The sequence below is a fragment of the Heterodontus francisci genome, chromosome 7 (assembly GCF_036365525.1).
Source record: "Heterodontus francisci isolate sHetFra1 chromosome 7, sHetFra1.hap1, whole genome shotgun sequence".
NCBI lineage: Eukaryota > Metazoa > Chordata > Chondrichthyes > Heterodontiformes > Heterodontidae > Heterodontus > Heterodontus francisci.
Genome location: NC_090377.1, coordinates 66,666,076 through 66,683,739, shown reverse-complemented (window position 1 = coordinate 66,683,739; position 17,664 = coordinate 66,666,076). Strand labels below are relative to the sequence as shown.

At 40.4% G+C, this 17,664-nt stretch overlaps 1 protein-coding gene across 6 annotated transcripts in view; it reads left to right on the top strand.

The window, feature by feature from the left end:
* Positions 1-4,571: 4,571 nt before the first annotated feature.
* Positions 4,572-17,664, top strand: part of fmnl2a (formin-like 2a) — a 282,512-nt gene continuing 269,419 nt past the window's right edge. For all 6 annotated transcript variants that reach the window (XR_010975339.1, XM_068035310.1, XM_068035314.1 and 3 more), the window contains exon 1: positions 4,572-5,143. Coding sequence is in view for 5 of the 6 variants with exons in the window: in XM_068035310.1 (XP_067891411.1) it covers positions 5,027-5,143 (117 nt within the window). In the remaining variant the exon portion in view is untranslated. The remainder of the gene's footprint in view (positions 5,144-17,664) is intronic.

Genomic DNA, 17,664 nt, shown 5'->3' with positions numbered 1-17,664 from the left:
GTTGCGTCTGATAGACACACAGTGATGTTTCTGCTTGTGATTTAATGTTTAGTCAGGGCTAGCTATGCATAGCTGTCTATGAATCAGATGTCGAAGTATGTGTTTCATGTTTTGACCAATGCTGTTCCTATTTTGTGATACCTTACACAATACATACTGCAGTGAGGAGTTAGTCCCTCCTACCTTGAGCAATGTTTTGAAAGTGTAAATGGTATTGAACAGGATATTACAGTTACAGGGAAGGGTGGGGAACTGAATTTTGCAACCTCAAATCCCAATCTAAAGTATTCAATGAAAATGAGAAGGAGAGTTGTAATGATAATCTCCATTGCTTTAAAGAACCTGCACATTCTTATTAAAATTGCTGAATCCTTTTGGGGGAAAGTGGTCAAGAAAATGTCTACTTGCTACAAAATGTATTGTTGAATATGATAATTTTAAAAAATAAATTCTGCAACATTTAGAAGAACTCAAATGTATGAACTATGAATCCAGAATTTCTTCAAAGAAAAATAATTTGTAAAAATGGCTGTTAATCGTACTATTCAAATTGTCGGAATATGCAATTTTCAAATATTTAATTCCTGAGAATGTGACTCTGTTAGCAGCAATGAAAACCTTAGTCATGACACATCTAGCAACTAATGAGCCACTGAATATTACCACACATATTAGCCCGGTTGTGAAGTGTGCAACGTTTTTGGTAAGAATATCCTGATCTAACCAGGAGGCCCTGCAAGTTCTTGTAATTTGTAATGAAGTGATGCAAGCCAATATTCAAACGGTAATGAGATAAATATCAGATAATCCTTTTTTAAGTGATGTTGTTTGAGAGATAAATGTTGGCTTGGACACTAAAACACTACTCCTCTTCAAATCCTACCATGGAATCTTTTATAGCCACCTAAGAGGGAAGACAGGGCCTCAGTTTAATGTTTCATTTGTAAGCAGTCACATCTAACTGTGCAGCACTCCCTCAATACTGCACTGAAGTGTGTGCCCAGATTACACGCTTAAGTCTCAGCAGTGGAGCTTGAACCTATGACCTTCTGACTCAGCGGTGAGAGGACTACCACTGAGCAAAGGCTGAGACTTTCCAAATATTCAAAGAAGGGTTAAGTAAGGCATTAGGCCACTGATAGAGTGAACTCTATGCTGCGGGGGCAGTTGGCAAAATATGAACATGACAGTATCACAAAATATTATGAAGGAAAGTAGTAATTGTTAAAGATATTCACAATTATTACAGACAGAAACATATATTCACAGAAAAATATATAGGCAAAGTAGCAAGCAAGGTATTCAAAATGAAAATAGAATCATTTATGTTTACAGAACTGAGCAAAACTTCTCAGCCTGTTGTTTCTGTATATGTTCTGTGCTAAAACAATCCAAAAGTAATACCACAGCTCACTGTCCCTCCATAGCCTTATGCTTTACTCTGCTTGATGTTTTCCCGTTCCCAGTTTCCCGATAAATGTTGCAATGATCTCTGCCTCAACCAATCCCCATAGCAAAGCATTCCATGCTCCGACAACCCGCTGTAAAAAAGACATTTCTCCTAATCGCTGTCCTCACTATGACCTTTTAAATTGATTATCCCTTGTCACTGACTCCCAAACCAGAAGAAATAGTATTTCCCTATTCACTCTATCAAAAACCTTCATAACTTAATAACCTCTATTAAACTCCTCTTGGCCTTCTGTGCTCCAGTTGAAATAGTCCCAGAATCTTAAGTCTTGCTTCTTAACTATAGTTTCCCAACTCTGGCATCATCCTGGTGAATATATGCTGAATGCTTTCTATCAGTTGAATGTCCTTTTTATAATAGTGTCCAAACTTGCACAAAGTACTCTAACTGTAAGTTAACCAATGTTTTGTATAAGTTCACTACAGGGCTTTGGTGAGATCACACCTGGAGTACTGTGCACAGTTTTGGTCTCCATATTTAAGGAAGGATATACTTGCATTTGAGATAGTACAGCAAAGGTTCACTAGATTGGTCCCTGGGATGAGAGTGTTGTCCTATGATGAGAGGCTGAGTAAATTGGGCCTGTACTCTCTGGAGTTCAGATGAACGAGAGGCAATCTCATTGTAACATACAAGATTCGGAAGGGGCTAGATAGGGGCTAGACGCTGAGAGATTGTTTCTGCTTGTCAGGGAATCTAAAACATGGGCACAGTCTCAGGATAAGGGGCTGATCATTTAGGACTGAGATAAGGAGAAATTACTTCACTCAAAGTGTTGTGAATCTTTGGAATTCTGTACCTCAGAGGGTTGTGGATACTCAATCACTGAATACATTTAAGGCTGGGATAGACAGATTTTTGTTTTTTCGGGGAATCAAGGGATATGGTGAGTGGGCGGGAAAGTGGAGTTGAAGCCCAAGATCAGCCATGATCATGTTGAATGGCGGAGCAAGCTCGACAGGCTATATGGTCTACTCCCGCTCCTATTTCTGTGTTCTTGTGTTCATCAATACTTATTTACTATTGTACTTTATGCCCCTATTTATAAAACCAAAAATGCTGTTGGCGTTCTTTGTAGCTTCATCTACCCCGTATTCACACTTTCTTGGAATTATCCCTTTGAACACTTAGGTTCATCTGTTCATCCACACCCTTCAGCATCTCTCTGTTGACTATGTACTCCTATTCCTTGTTTTCCTTTCAAAATGTGATATCTCACATTTACAGATATTAAATTGCCTCCCTCTCTTAAAACCTGGTCAGTGAAATGAGCTTTGTAAAATCTTTACTGGGCCATTTTGTTCAATGTACAAAATCTGTGCTATTTATGTTGATTACAGGCCAACTTAGGTGCTTAAAAAATAACAATGAAACATTATTACAGATGATCCTTGATTGGGTGGCTGTTTTTTTACATTAGCGCTCATGAATTCAGGTTCCATGGAAACTTCAGAATCAAAATAGAATTCATCCTGATTTGGGTCTATAATTTTCTACTATATAAAGACAATTGCCCCCTTATCCTGTTTGGCTCAGTGCCACCACTCTTGCCTTTGAATCAAAAGGCTATTGGTTGAAGTCCCATCCTCGGAATTGCACATATATTCTAGGCTGACACTTCAGTGCATTACTGAAGGAGTGCTGTATTATTGGAGGTGTTGCCTTTTGGTTGATACTATCACAGAACTGTATTTTTTTCTCCTGTGTTTGAAGCAGTGTGCCTTTAAGACTCTATTAAAAACAGTGTACCTTTAAGACAGAGAGAGAAGTTTTAGATTTCTGAGAACAGTGTGCCACAGCTGCACTTGTTACCTAGGCAACAGCAGGAGTGTAAGGAGGTCACATGGTACAATGTTTCAATTTGACTGTAAAAACCAGCTAACACTGCTGGTTTTTAAAAATCTGAATGGACCCATTGCTATACTCTTTGTTTAAAGAACTGTTTGATGCCTGCTGCTGCTGAATTGCTTTGAAGGACTGTTTCATCAAATCTGCTTTGAGACTTCGAGTGGCATTTGATTATTTTTACACTAGGATACCTCACCCATCAGGAATCTAACCCACAAAGACTTGTAACCCAGTCATTTATTTATTCTTAAGAAACAGCTAATTTTTAAAAACATCTTTTTAAAAAAAATCATTGATTTTTGACTGTATGTGCGTGAATGGGCGAGTTAGGTTAAAATAAGAAGTTATAAGGTATTTAGACATAGGTTTATCTTAATCGTGTTTAAGATTTAATTTTAATAAATAGTTAATTTGTTTTTATCGAAAGATACCTGGTTTGGTCTGCTTTATTCTGGGGGTTACTAGAGTGTTTAATTTGGCTGTTTTCCAGTTGGGTGGGAAAACTTTAATAATATGCTGCGTTCTGTAGAGTGATTGGTCCTGCCTCGTTCATAACAATACATTAAACCAAGGCTCCATTTGCCTCTCCAAGTGCATATAAATCCCACAGCATTACACTGAGGAAGAGCAGGGGAGGAGTGACCTGGCCAATGTACATCCCTCATGACTCAAACAGATTAACTGGTCATTATTACATCGCTGTTTGTGGGAGCTTGCTGTGCTCAAATAGCTGCCATGTCTTCTACAACAGTTAGTACACTTCAGAAGTATTTAATTAGCTGTAAAAGTGCTTTGGGATCTGCTGAGGTCGTGAAAAGCACTATATAAATGCAAGTCTTTTATTGGCACTTTGGGATCTCTTGAGGATGTGGAAGGCGCCAAATAAAGTTCATTCATTTGTATCTAAATGCAAGTATTTTCTTTTATTCATAAAGGAAAAAATAGGTCCCGAAGGCCGTGCAGAGTGTAAATTACAGCTCAAGTAACCAGAATTGAGTCCCGGCTCAAAATTACAATGTATTAAGTGCATTTATTTTTGTTATGGAAAGCGAGTAAGAAAATGTGAAAGAAATTCATTAAAAAATAGACACAATAAATGGAAATTGACCACACCTAAGCCTGGCCCCGGCGGGTTTGAAGGCATTACAATGCGGCAAGCTCCAGAAAACGCTCTTTTAACAAATTCCAATGTCAATAGAGAACTACAAATCCCAGCAAGCTTTCCCGAAACCATTCTCTCCCCTATAGTGTGCGTGTTGCGCAAACGCGACTCGGGGTGAGTAGCTGGCTGTGTGTCTCTGATCAAAGCGCTTATTGTGTGAATGGAACTGGGGATTAGCTGGCTGCACCGCTCCAGCTGAATCATGCATTGCACACACGGGGAGTGGTGCCCAGACTGTGCAAGGAACAGTTAGAACGGACCCTTTGCCTCCGTCCGACAACCGAGGGGTTGAGGAGAATGAGAGAACAGCTGCTGCTATGATGGTGGAAGGAGACGGAGATCTGCAGACACGTTGTGGGCTTGGTGTTGTCTGTTGAGAGAGGCAGAAAGAGTGTCTGTGTGTATACTGAAGCTGGGGGACGGGGAAGGGGGCGAAGGAGGGCGCTGAGGAAGATCACAGCAGGATTTTTTTTTTTGCATTGCATTTGATTTGGTGCTTGGAAAGAAAGGAAGGTTGGAAATCGGCACGGTCCAGGGGCACGATCATGGGAAACGCTGGGAGTATGGATTCCCAGCACACGGATCTGCGGGCTCACTCCATGCCCCTGAAACTGCCAATGCCCGAACCCAGTGAGCTGGAGGAGAGGTTTGTGGTGGTCCTGGTGAGTGCTCAACTATCTATCCTCTTCAATCATATTACCTACCAGAAAGTTTTAATTTCCATTTATTGTGTCAAGTAACTGGATTACCTCTTCCTTTAGAAAAATATTACGATCATAAAATGTTTTTAATTCTCCCACCCTCACAATTAACTTCTGTTGAGTTGTTTTGCTGGATTTGCCATCAGATTGAGTTTGGGGAGGGAGAGGGCGATGCATCAAAGGTTAACAGCCATATGCTTCACATCTCAGGTCAGTGATTTGAAATGTACAAGACAAGCAGAGTAATTCTGCTCCCTGACTATTCAACTCACACACACCCTGAGGTCTGCACGCCATACATCGAATATTTAATGATTAGCCGCGATTAAGGTTACATCCAAACTTCTTTGGTGCTGTGTGTGCGTGTTTTTTTGTTGAAGAACCTCTGCAAGCCCACTGATGTTGAAGTTGCCCTCCCTTCTGTGCAGTAGCTTTCAAAGGCGGCATGAAGTGAACCAGCCCTGCCGAAATTCACTGGATATGAGTAGGGGCATGTTTTAAATTAGGGAAACATTCATTCCAGAAACTTTTTTTTGTGAAATACATCTGTGTGTGTGTGTGTGTGTGGATGCGTCCAACTGGTTAAGCTTCAGCGGGTGCGGTGCTGCTGCTTGGAGTTTGATGAATTTTGTAAACATTGGCTGTTGCAGGGAGGGTACCGTCTTGGGTTTCTGTTTGTTTCCCAGAATTGACTCTTTCCTCCAGTGTATCCAGACCTGGCCAAGGCTCTACTCGTCCTTGGAAACCATAACTACCAACGCTCTGCCAGTTATATAGCAGCAAACTTTCTTTTTAACCAATTAGAAAAATGTTGATACACTGCTTCCAGTTTACGAACTACGATTTCTATATTTCTTAAAGGAACATTGTGTAGCCGATGTGATTGCAGGGCAGTTCATGGGGTGGGGGTGGGGATGAAAGACTACACACTTAACAGGTGACTACAAAACGTCAATGTTTAGAGTAGCTGTGTAACTATTTGGATTCAGCTCTACCAGTCTGTTGATGCTCTGAATACCATGCAAAACCGAAGTCTCCAAAAGCATGAGAGTAATGCTTACTCTGAAATCCTCATCAACATGAGGGCTGAGTAGAGATAGAAGCATATGGCCAGGAAAAGCATAAGAGATGAAGCAGAGGTATAGGTGAACTGTTTTTAATGCAAACACAGTGCTTTGTTGAATCTTACATGTCAAATGTTGGCACACTGCTTCCAGTTTACTAACTACGATTTCTATATTTCTTAAACGAGCATTGTGTAGCTAGTGTGCTTGCAGGGCAGTTCTTGGTGCGGCGGAGGGGAGGGTGGATGAAAGACGTTTTTGATGCAGATGCAGTGCTTTGTTGAATCTTACACGGCAAATGGACTGTCAACACTTCCATTTCTACATGTTCCACTAGAACCAGCATTTTCAATGAGGCATGATAAATACTGGTCATGTGAAGATCTTGGATATTGGGTTGTTTCAGTATTGTGTCTTCATTGAATGTCACGTTTCCTACATTACAACAGCGACTACACTCAAAAGTACTTTGGCTGTGCAAGGCTTTTGGACATGGTGTGAGGCACTATAGAAATGCAAGTTGGAGCAAAGGAAGTTGAGGTAAGATTTGATAGAGGTGTACAAGATTATGACAGGTTTATATAAGGTAGATAAAGAAAAGCTGTTCCCATTAAATGATGGTACGAGGACTAGGGGACACAGATTTAATGTTTTGGACAAGAGATATAGGGGTGGGGGCATGTGAGGAAGAACATTTCATGCACCGAGTGGTAATGACTTGGAACTCACTGCCGTTGAGGATGACAGAGGCAGAATCACAGAATTATTATAGCACGGAAGAAAGCCATTCAGCCCATTGTGTCTGCGCTGGCTCTCTGAAAGAGCAGTTAGCCTAGTGCCACTCCCCCATCTTCTCTCCATAGCTCTGCAAATTTTCCTTTTCAGATAACAATCCAATTCCTTCTTGAATGCCTCAGTTGAACCTGCTTCCACCATGCTGTCAGGTAGTGCATTCCAGATCCTATCCACTTGCTGCATGAAAAAGTTTTTCCTCTTTTTTTATTCATTCATGGGATGTGGGCGTTGCTGGCTAGGCCAGCATTTATTGCCCATCCCTAATTGCCCTTGAGAAGGTGGTGATGAGCTGCCTTCTTGAACCGCTGAAGACCATGTGAGTTAGGTGCACCCACAGTGCTGTTAGGAAGCATGTTGCCAATTACCTTAAATCTGTGCCCTCAGGTTCTCAATCCTTCCACCAATGGGAATGGTTTTTCTCTATCTACTCTGTCCAGACCCCTCATGATTTTGAACACCTCTATCAAATCTCCTCTCAACCTTCTCTTCAAGGAAAACGGTCCCAACTTCTCCATTCTATCCCTGGAACCATTCTCGTGAATCTTTTCTGCACTATCTCAAATGCCTTCAAATCTTCCCTAAAGTACTCCAGTTGAGACCAAACCTGTGATCTATACAAGTTTAACACAACTCCCTTGTTTTTGTACTCTATGCGCCTATTAATGAAGCCTAGTATGCTGTATGCTCTATTAACTGCTCTCTCATCCTGTCCTGCCATCTTCAATGATTTATGCATATACACCCCCAGGTCCTTCTGCTCCTGCACCCCCTTTAGAATTGCATTCTTTATTTTATATTGTCTGTTTGCATTCTTCCTGCCAAAATGAATCACTTCACACTTCTCTGCATTAATTTTCATCTGCCACCTGTCCGCACATTCCACCAACTTGCCTATGTCCTTTTGAAGTTCTACACTATCCTCCTCACAGTTCAGAATTCTTCCAAGTTGCGTATCATCTGCAAATTGAAATTGTGCCCTGCAGACCAAGGTCTAGGACATTAATATACATTAGGAACAGCAAGAGTCCTAACACCAACCCTTGGGGAACTCCACTACGAACCTTCCTCCTGTCCGAAAAACATCCATTAACCACTACTCTCTGTTTCCTGTCAGTCAGCCATATTGCTGCTGTCCCTTTTATTCCATGAGTTATAACTTTGCTAAGAAGCTTGTTGTGTAGCACTTTATCAAATGCTTTTTGGAAGTCCATGTACACCACTTCAACAGCATTCCCTGATCAACCTTCTCTGTTACCTCATCAAAAAACTCCAGCAAGTTGAAAAGGAAATTGGATGGGCACTAGAGGGAAATACACTTTTAGGGCTATGGGGATAGAGTGGGGAAATGGGAACTGGATTGCTGTACAGAGAGTTGGCATGGACTTGATGGCCCAAATGGCCTCCTTCTGTGCTATAAATGACTCTGACTGGAAAATCCCAGTCGGCCTCCTTAACTTACCTGTAATAAGGCTCTTAACAAGCCTAATTTCCTGCCGCCTTATGGGGGCAGGCGGCCTTCCCAGGCCCCGACCTCGTCTCCCCCAAAATGGCTGGTGCCGGGAACGTTGTCGCAAAACTGACACGCAGCAGGTGCCTGTATTTTCGGATCTCCCACTCCCCCGCCTGCCTCCGTTCCTGACCCCGAGGTCGGGAGGGGTGGCGGAGGGGAAGAGAGAGTCGAGGGGGCCTGAAAATGCAGCCCCATGAATGAGTTGGGTAGTTTCACAAGTAGGAATAAAAATCATATCACATGGACCTTTTTTTCATAAAGCATTGTTCTTATTACGTTGGATGCAGTGTCACTTTTCATTTCCCAGTAATGTGATAGCTGCCTACAGGTAATTCTCATATAGCTGGTGGCATCGCACATTGCATTTTAGAATTGATTGACACAGTTCCTCTGTGCTATTAACAGCTTAACAGAAGGAGCATTATACATTTAGATTTTTAAAAAAATCTTTAACTGTGTGAAGTATAGGAAGAAAAAACATGTATTTTTTTTAAGTGACTCCCTTCTAATGGTGAATTATTGGTTTTAATGTAGAGATGTGAAAGACAAATTTAATTCACTTGTGACTGTAGAACTTGAGTTTTTTTATACTTGAAAATTAAAAAGGTAGCATTCTCGTCTCTAAGTCAGGAGTTGTGGGTTCAAACCCACTCAGAGAAAGCAGTAGTAAAGTGCTGCACTGTGGAAGGTGGTGTCTTCTGCCCCCTCAAGTGGATGTAAATGTTCTTATGAGTCTATTTAAAGATGATCAGGGGAATTCTCCCAGAGTCCTGGCCAACATTTATCCCTCAGCCAACATCACTTCTTAAAAGAAATACCTGATTTTGCTTGTTTGCAAATTGGCTACTACATTTCTCTATGTTATAACAGTGACTGCACATGAAAAAGTACTTCATTGTCTGTGAAGCGCTTCGGGGCATTCTGCAGGCTTAAAAGAAGTTCTATAAATACAATCTGTTTTGTCCTTTTAAAAGCGTTAATGCTCCATTCAGTGTAATTTTCATATATTGCAGCAGTTCTTTTAAAGACTTCCATATCAGTTGATCAAATAATTATAATATCCCATCTACATGCAGTGAAATAATATCCAGTAGTACTTCTATTCAAGTTTTTAAAAAATCAATCACAGGGTCTGGATATCTATGGTATCTTCTCGTCTTTAATTACAAGACATCAAAACAGAAAACCGTAAATGGTGGGGCAAGTATATTAAGTTTATGTACAGCATAAGAGTCACATGTAGGCCAAACCAGGTAAGGATTGCAGATTTCTTCCCCTGAAGGGCATTAGTGAACCAGATGTGTTTTTCTAACAATCTGGTAGTTTTTAAGCATTTTATTCCTGATTTATGAATTGAATTTAAACTCCCCCAGCTGCCATGGTAGGATTTGAACTCATGCCTCTGGAGCATTAGTCCAGGTCTCTGGATTACTAATTCAGTAACATTATCACTACGCTACCGTTCCACCACATTGGTAAAAATCTGAGGATTTGTACCTGTGCTTCGATGTCCTCTTGATCCATTAAATTTCAGATATTATAAATCAGTGTGGGCTAAATATTCATAGAGCCTTATTTTAATATTTTTTAGCAGTTGATTTTAAATAGGTTAATAGCACCATTTAAAACAATGTAGATTGGAAAACAGAGGTTTCTGTCTTTCCCTCTCTCTCTTGTCCAATTAAATTTTTCCCTTAAAGTACCCAGTTCTCTTTTGAATATTACTATTGAATGTGCTTTCACCACCCTTTAAGGCAGTGCACTTCACATCACAACAACTTGCTGCGTTTAATATTTTTAAAAAAGTTTCCTTACGTCGCCTCTGGTTATTTTGCCAATCACCTTAAATCTGGTTACTGATCCTTCTGCCACTGGAAACAGTTTCTCCTCATTTCCTTGATCAAATCCATTCATGATTTTGACACCTCGATCAAATCTCCTCATGACCTTCTCTGCTCTAAGAAGAACAACCCAAGCTTCTCCAGTCTCTCCACATAACTGGTATCCCTCATCCCTGGTACCATTCTGGTAAATCTCGTCTGCACTGTCTCCAGTACCTTGATATTCTTCCTAATGTGTGGTGCCTTGAATTGGACGCAATACTCTAACTGAGACCAAAACAGTGTTTTATAAAAGTTTAGCATCACTTCCTTGCTTTTTTTGTACTGTGTTCCGCTATTTATAAAGCCAAGGAACCCATATGCTTTTTTTAATAAAAAAGCCTTTTCAACTTGTCTTCCCACCTTCAAAGATTTGTGCACATAGACCCCAGTCTCTCTGTTCCTGCATCCTATTCAACATTGTACCATTTAGTTTATATTGCCTCTCCTCATTCTTCCTACCAATATGCATCATTTTACAGTCCTCTGCAATAAATTTCAACTGCCATATGTCTGCCTATTTCACCAGTCTAAGTCTTTCTGAAGTCTGTTACAATTCTCCTCATTGTTTATTACATTTCCAAGTTTTATATCATCTTCCAACTGTTGCATAATGTCCTGTGTATCCAAATCCAGGTTATTAATATATATCAAAAAGAGCAGTGGTCCTAAAACTGACCTCTGGGGAACATTACTCCTCCCCCTAGTCTGAAAAATAACTATTCACCACTACTCACTGCCTTCTGTCCCTTAGTTAATTTTGTATCCATGCTGTCACTCCATTTAATTCAATGTGCTTTAATTTTGCTAACGAATCTATTATGTGATACTTTGTTTAATGGCTTTTTGAAAGCCCATATACACAACATAAACTACACTACTCTGCTCAACCCTCCCTGTTACTTCATCAAAGATTTTGAAGTTAGTCAAACATGATTTGCTTTTTAACATCTGTGCTGCTTTTCATTTATTAGCCCATAATTTTCCAAATGCCAATTAATTTTGTCCAGGTTTGCTTTCTCTTGAAGTTAATTAACCACCAAAGTTAAGCTCTAAAATAAAAGCAAAATACTGCGGATGCTGGAAATCTGAAACAAAAACAAGAAATGCTGGAATCACTCAGCAGGTCTGGCAGCATCTGTGGAAAGAAAAGCAGAGTTAACGTTTCGGGTCAGTGACCCTTCTTCGGAAAGCTTAACCAAAGTTAAGCTAGCTGGCCTGCAGTACCTGGGTTTACTCCCTCCCTTTTTTAAACCGAAGTGTAACATTTGTAATCCTCTGGCACCACTGCCATATCCAAGAAGGTTTGGAATACTGTGGCCAGAACCTCTGCAATTTCCTCCCTTACTTCCCTCAGTAACCGAGGATGCATCCCATTGGGACCAGGTGACTTTTCTATTTTGAGGACTGCCAATCTTTTAAGTACCTCTTTATTTTGACTCTATCCAATATCACTACTACCTCCTCCTTTATTGCTACATTGGCTACCTTCTCTTCTCTAATGAAGACAGATGCAAAGTACTCATTTAGTACTTCAGCCATGCCCTCTGCCTCCAAGAAGATCTCATTTTGGGCCCCAACCCTTCCATTGATGATCCTGTTACTATTTGTGTTTATTGAAGACTTTTGGGTTCCCTTTTTCAGTTAGTTGCCGATGTACTCTCATACTGTCTGCTCCTCTTATTCCCTTTTTTAATCTCCTTTGCACTTTATTCAGCTTGTTACTCTACTATATTATGAATCTTACATTTGTCATAAGCCTCCACAGAAACAGGCCATTCAGCCCAACCAGGCCATGCCAGCTCCAATCGAGCCTCCTCCCAGCTTTCCTCATCTAAATCTATTATCATAACCCGCTATTCCCTTCCTCCTCATATGCTTGTCTAGCTTCCCCTTAAATGCACCTATACTAACCACTTCAACCACTCCCTGTGGTAGCGAGTTCCACATTCTCACCATTCTTTGGGTAAAGAAGTTTCTTCTGATTTCCCTATTGGATTTTTTGGTGACTATCTTATATTAATGACATCTAGTTATGCTCTTTCCCACAAGTGGAAACAATCTCTCTGTATCCACTCTATTAAAACCTTTCATAATTTTAAACACCTCTATTAGATCGCCCCTCAGCCTCCTTTTTCAAGAGAAAATAGACCAAGCCTCTCATCCTTTCCTGATATGTATACCCACGCATTTCTGATATCACGCTTGTAAATCTTCTCTGCACCTACTCCAGTGCCTTTATATCCTTTTTATAATATGGTAACTAGAACTGCATGCAGTACTCTGTGTGGTCTATCCAAGGTTTGATACAGGTTTAGCATAACCTCCCTACTTTTCAATTCTATCCCTCTAAAAAATAAAACCTAGTGCTTAGTTTGCCATTTTTGTGGCCTTGCTAACCTGTGGTGCAACTTTTAGTGATCGGTGTGTTTGTACTCTGAGATCCCTTTGTTCCTCTATCCCACGTAGACTTGCACCTTCCAAGTAATAAGTGACCTTCCTATTCTTCTTGCCAAAATGTACCACTTCACTGTGTGTTGAATTGCATTTGCCAATTATTTGTCCATACTGCAAGTTTATTAATGTCCTCCTGTAACTACAGTTTGTGGAAGAGAGTTCCAAACTTCTGCCACCCTTTGTATTTCTTAATTTCACTCCTGAAAGGTGTGGCTGTAATTTTTATGACTATGCCCCCTGGACCTAGACTCCCCAACTAGCGAAAATAGCGTCTCTATCTACCCTATTTGTTCCTCTTAATATCTTGAAAACTTTGATCAAATCATCCTTAACCTTCTAAATTCCAGGGTGTACAACCCTAGTTCGTGTAATCTCTACTTGTAATTTAAACCTTGGAGTCCAGGTATCATTCTGGTAAATCTACGCTGCATTCCCTCGTAAGGTGTGGGGCCCAGAACTGCTTGCAGTAACCCAGGTGTAGTCTGACCAGGACTTTGTATTCAACAATGTGAATCAGCAGAGCATTATCTACTTCAGTTGGGAAATTGATGTAAAACAACAACAACTTACATTTATATAGTACTTTTAATGTAGTAAAGTGCCCCAAGGGATTTCACAAGAGCGCTATCGAACAAAATTTGACCCTGAGCCACCTAAGAAGGTATTAAGACAGGTGACCCAAAAGCTTGGTCAAAGAGGTAGGTTTTAAGGAGCATTTTAAAGGAAGGGTGGGGGAGAGACAGAGAGAGAGATAAGGAGGGAATTCCAGATCTAATTCCAGAGCTTAGGGCTTGACAGCTAAAGGCACGGCTGCCAGTGTTGTCATAAAAGAAACTTGGGATGCGCAAGAAGCTAGAATCGGAGGAGCACATACACCGTTATTGTATGCAGTGTTTTAGCTAATATGGTGCTTCAGGCAAGCTGCAGCATGAATCACAATTCGATTCTCCACAAATAAATGGACCAATTTTTGGAAAGTGATGGTGATATGGTTGTCTCGGGGGAATATTTCTTATTCCTAGCCTTCGTGTGGCAGGATATGTATGGTGCTGTGTTTTTGGAACAGCAGGAAGTTCCACAATATATTTACAGAAGGAGAAATTTGCATGGCTATAGAGAAAGAGCAGGGGAGTGGGACTAAGTGGAGGGCTCTTTCAAAAGAAAGAAAAACTTGCATTGCTGTAACACCTTTCACAACTTCAGGATGTTCCAAAGCACGTTACAGTCAATTAAGTACCTGTTGAAGTGTGATCATTGTTAGAATGTCAAGAAAAAAGAACTGGCACAGGCATGATGGGCCAAATGGCCTCCTGTGTGCATGATTCCTGCACTTCCAGGCTAAGTGTAAAACAGTTGTGATCACACACAATAAGGTCTGGTGATTTTCATTTTTCTACTGGGGCAAGCCTTGTTAGTGTACTTAACTCAAATGTGCAGGGCAAAGCTAATACTTGTACGCAGTTGGCATTTTTATGTCTTTATAACAAACAAACAATAAAGTACTTCTAGTAACAAAACTGCGATTAACCAGTCATTTATATATGCAGTGTGGTGAAGGATGGTTTAATTGCATTAATTGTCAAGACATGGGAATTTGTCAATTTCACTAAAAGCTGGCTACTTTCACAAATAGATTTGTCAATGTTTTGAAATTGGGTGCTTCATTAACAAATTTTGCCTTTGGCAGTCATTGAAGAGTTCGATTGTTCAGCATCATGCATACACTCCTGTTGAAATGCCAAAATTAGTCTTATTTCATTTTGTGATTTATTGACAAATGCAGCTAATCTCTTGATATCACCAAGTTAGCCGATAAATTACGTGCTGTGTTTTAGTGGGTTAGAGTATTAATTTTCAAAATCTAACAACTGCACTTGAATGTAGTTGTAAAGTGAGAGTATCAGGTTGCTGCAAAATGTGTTCTGTATTGAGTCTATATTTTATATTTATCTGAAATGCCACAACAGACTCCATTCTTTCCATTGTCTTCACCTCCACGACCAAATAAAATAAAGATAACATGAAAGAGACTTGGAATGAGAACTAGACTGCCAGTTCATATCATAGATAAGATAAATGGAAAGCGATGTGGAGATAGACTCGAACCTCTACCATGTGTAGCAATTCAATTTATACAGCACCCCAGATAAGCCCCAATAGTATAACCCTCTGTATGAGATGGTATAACACAGGTTGCAACCAGAAAGGTAACGCCCAGCAGGTTGTTCAAATTATTCCTCCATATTCAGAAATTTTGAATTGCAGCTTGGGAGACCGCAAGGATCATGACTGGTCTCTCCATGCTGGAGCACTGGCTCAATGCAGTGGTTACTGGGCCTATTTACTGGAGAGAGAGAACCTCCTTTTCCTCCATCCCCTGCACCCCCCCCCCCCCCCCCCCCATGACACCATGTTAGCTAGTGGTGCTCTCACTAAAAAGATGAATCTGCCCGTTTAAGGGGAACTTAGCTTAACACAACAAACAAGTGGTTGCAGTATTTGTGGAATATATCAAAATCTGAACAAGTGATGTTTGCACTGTCTGGAGCTGGAAAAAATATCAAGCAGTCTGGTGTTTGTCTCTGGAGAGTCCACACGGTACTTCCTGTCGATATAACTAAACCACCTACCAAGATGAGAAGGTGAACCAGCAGCGACTACACACACGTTGACAAGAGCAGCTGTCCCAACCAAAAGGACCACAGGGGGTTGGGGCTATTAAACCCCTTGCTCCCTGATCCAGCTGAGCTCAGGGACAAGGGACCAACACATTGCTTCGAACCATAAGTCACAGTGCTCCCTTTGCAAGTGCACTTATGTAAAGAAACCTCCATTAATATACTCCTCCTGCAAGTAATTTGTAATCGCAATTGTTACGACCAGGTGAGAAAGATGTCTCGGGATCTCTTTCAGCCTTCACCTGATCTGATTTTAACAGGGTTTAATTTTTCAACACACTGTGTTTTGAGCTCCCCCTTTGGTGAATCCTTGTTCACCAGTTTCCAATTAAAAGGCAAAGAAATGAACATAAACAGGCTTTCTTAGGTTTAAAGAAGGAAAGTGAAATTTATTAAAACCACCAAAAAGAGAAGAAAAATAAAATGGAGAGGTTTGAGGCAATATCAGAAGAGTTTCTTGTTACTGTGCTTTGAGCTCACTGTAGTCCCTTTGTAGGTAATTCTTGCTTTTGGTTGGGGCCCAGTATTCTTCTTAAACCTTGTTCACTGTAGGAGACTTTTCTCTCTTGGGGTTCATATGCCTTCAATGGTTTCCGAAGCTGGTGAGAGCGAGTTGAGAACAGACAGGAGAGAGGTCTTTTCAGTCCAGGCGCAAACAGCTTTGAGTTTTAAAACTCTGTGGCAAGTTCAAAGTCAAAAAACTCCAACTGCCAGTTAGTCGTGTGACTAAACTGGTCTGACCAGGTCTTCTGTGTATAGGGAAAGCAGGGACTGGTTCGTTTGTTCCAATTGTCTGCTGGTATGCAAAAAAGGTCTTTCCGGCGAGGGGCCTGGGAATTCCTTGTGATAGGCCCTCTTTTCTTCCCAGCAATAATTTTAAGTTTTAATGTTCATGTGGTGAAATAATGTGTGCCTAATTCTTGGCAGGTGGGGGCCTGCATGAGACAATGCATAATTGATTCACAAAGATATGATATAAACTCTTAAAGCAAGTAATTTTTAAAAAATGCTTTGGTTGATATATTCTGTTCTGTAGATTTCCAATGCTAGTTTTAATTTTGATGGAGAAATACTATTATCTGAAGGGCTAATCTAGATTTGGTTCTCTCTTTTGAAAGGTAATTTTTAATTTTAAGTGTCATTCACTGACCTCTCCTTACAACCAGACTTACTAATCAAAATTAAACCCTAATCATTTGGAATTTCAGTTTCTTTTTCAAAGACCTGGACAGTCCTGTTTGTATTGTGATCTGCTGGTTTGAAATGTTATCTTTTATAATTTTGGTGTTTTTGCAGAAGGAAAAAAGAAATGATTTCTGCTGCTAAAAAAAAGTTTGCAAATTAAAACATTAAGTTCTGATTGGAGAAGTCCACTATTAAAGTCACCTGCTTTTCATTTTGTACTTGAATCAGCAGGCCAGCTGCTACATACTCCTCCCATCAGTGTGGTCAGCTGACTGTTTTGCTGTAACCATTCTTCCTCTCTGGCACCACCTGTATTCTGAGCTGCAGGAGTTCCTATTGTTTGGCCAGATCCCGCCTGTACTTCCCTGCAGCCTTTCCCCTACCCTTCCCCCTCTAATCCATTTACAACAATGGATATCAGTTAACAGTGGTGTAAATTTTGAGTCTGCTTTGTATATTGGTAGGGCTGTCTTACTATATAAAATTGAATATCTTCTGTGGGGCAGCTACTGAACTGACGTTCTTTCGGCCAAAACAAATCTATGGCGATGATGCTTGGAAGCAGATATGGGTGAAAGCAATCTCCCTGGAGCATGTGGCTAGAGTATCAACTTGCTCCTTTTTTTATATAGCACATGGATTACCTGCAAGGTTTCACAGAAAAGCCCTTTCAGTGCTGATTTAAAAAAAATTAAAATTACTAAGACATCAGTATGATTAAGTACCTTAACCCTAGAGTAACCTCCTTCAGCTAACTGTAACTCCATGACACATTAACCTCACCATTTTGCTATGTGAAAGATCAGATTGACTGCAGTTCAACCAAACTTGATGCTTCTGTTATTTAATGCAGTCTGAATGCAAAGTTAAGCTACAAGCTGGAAATATTTTGAACTGTTTGTTACAATTGTCA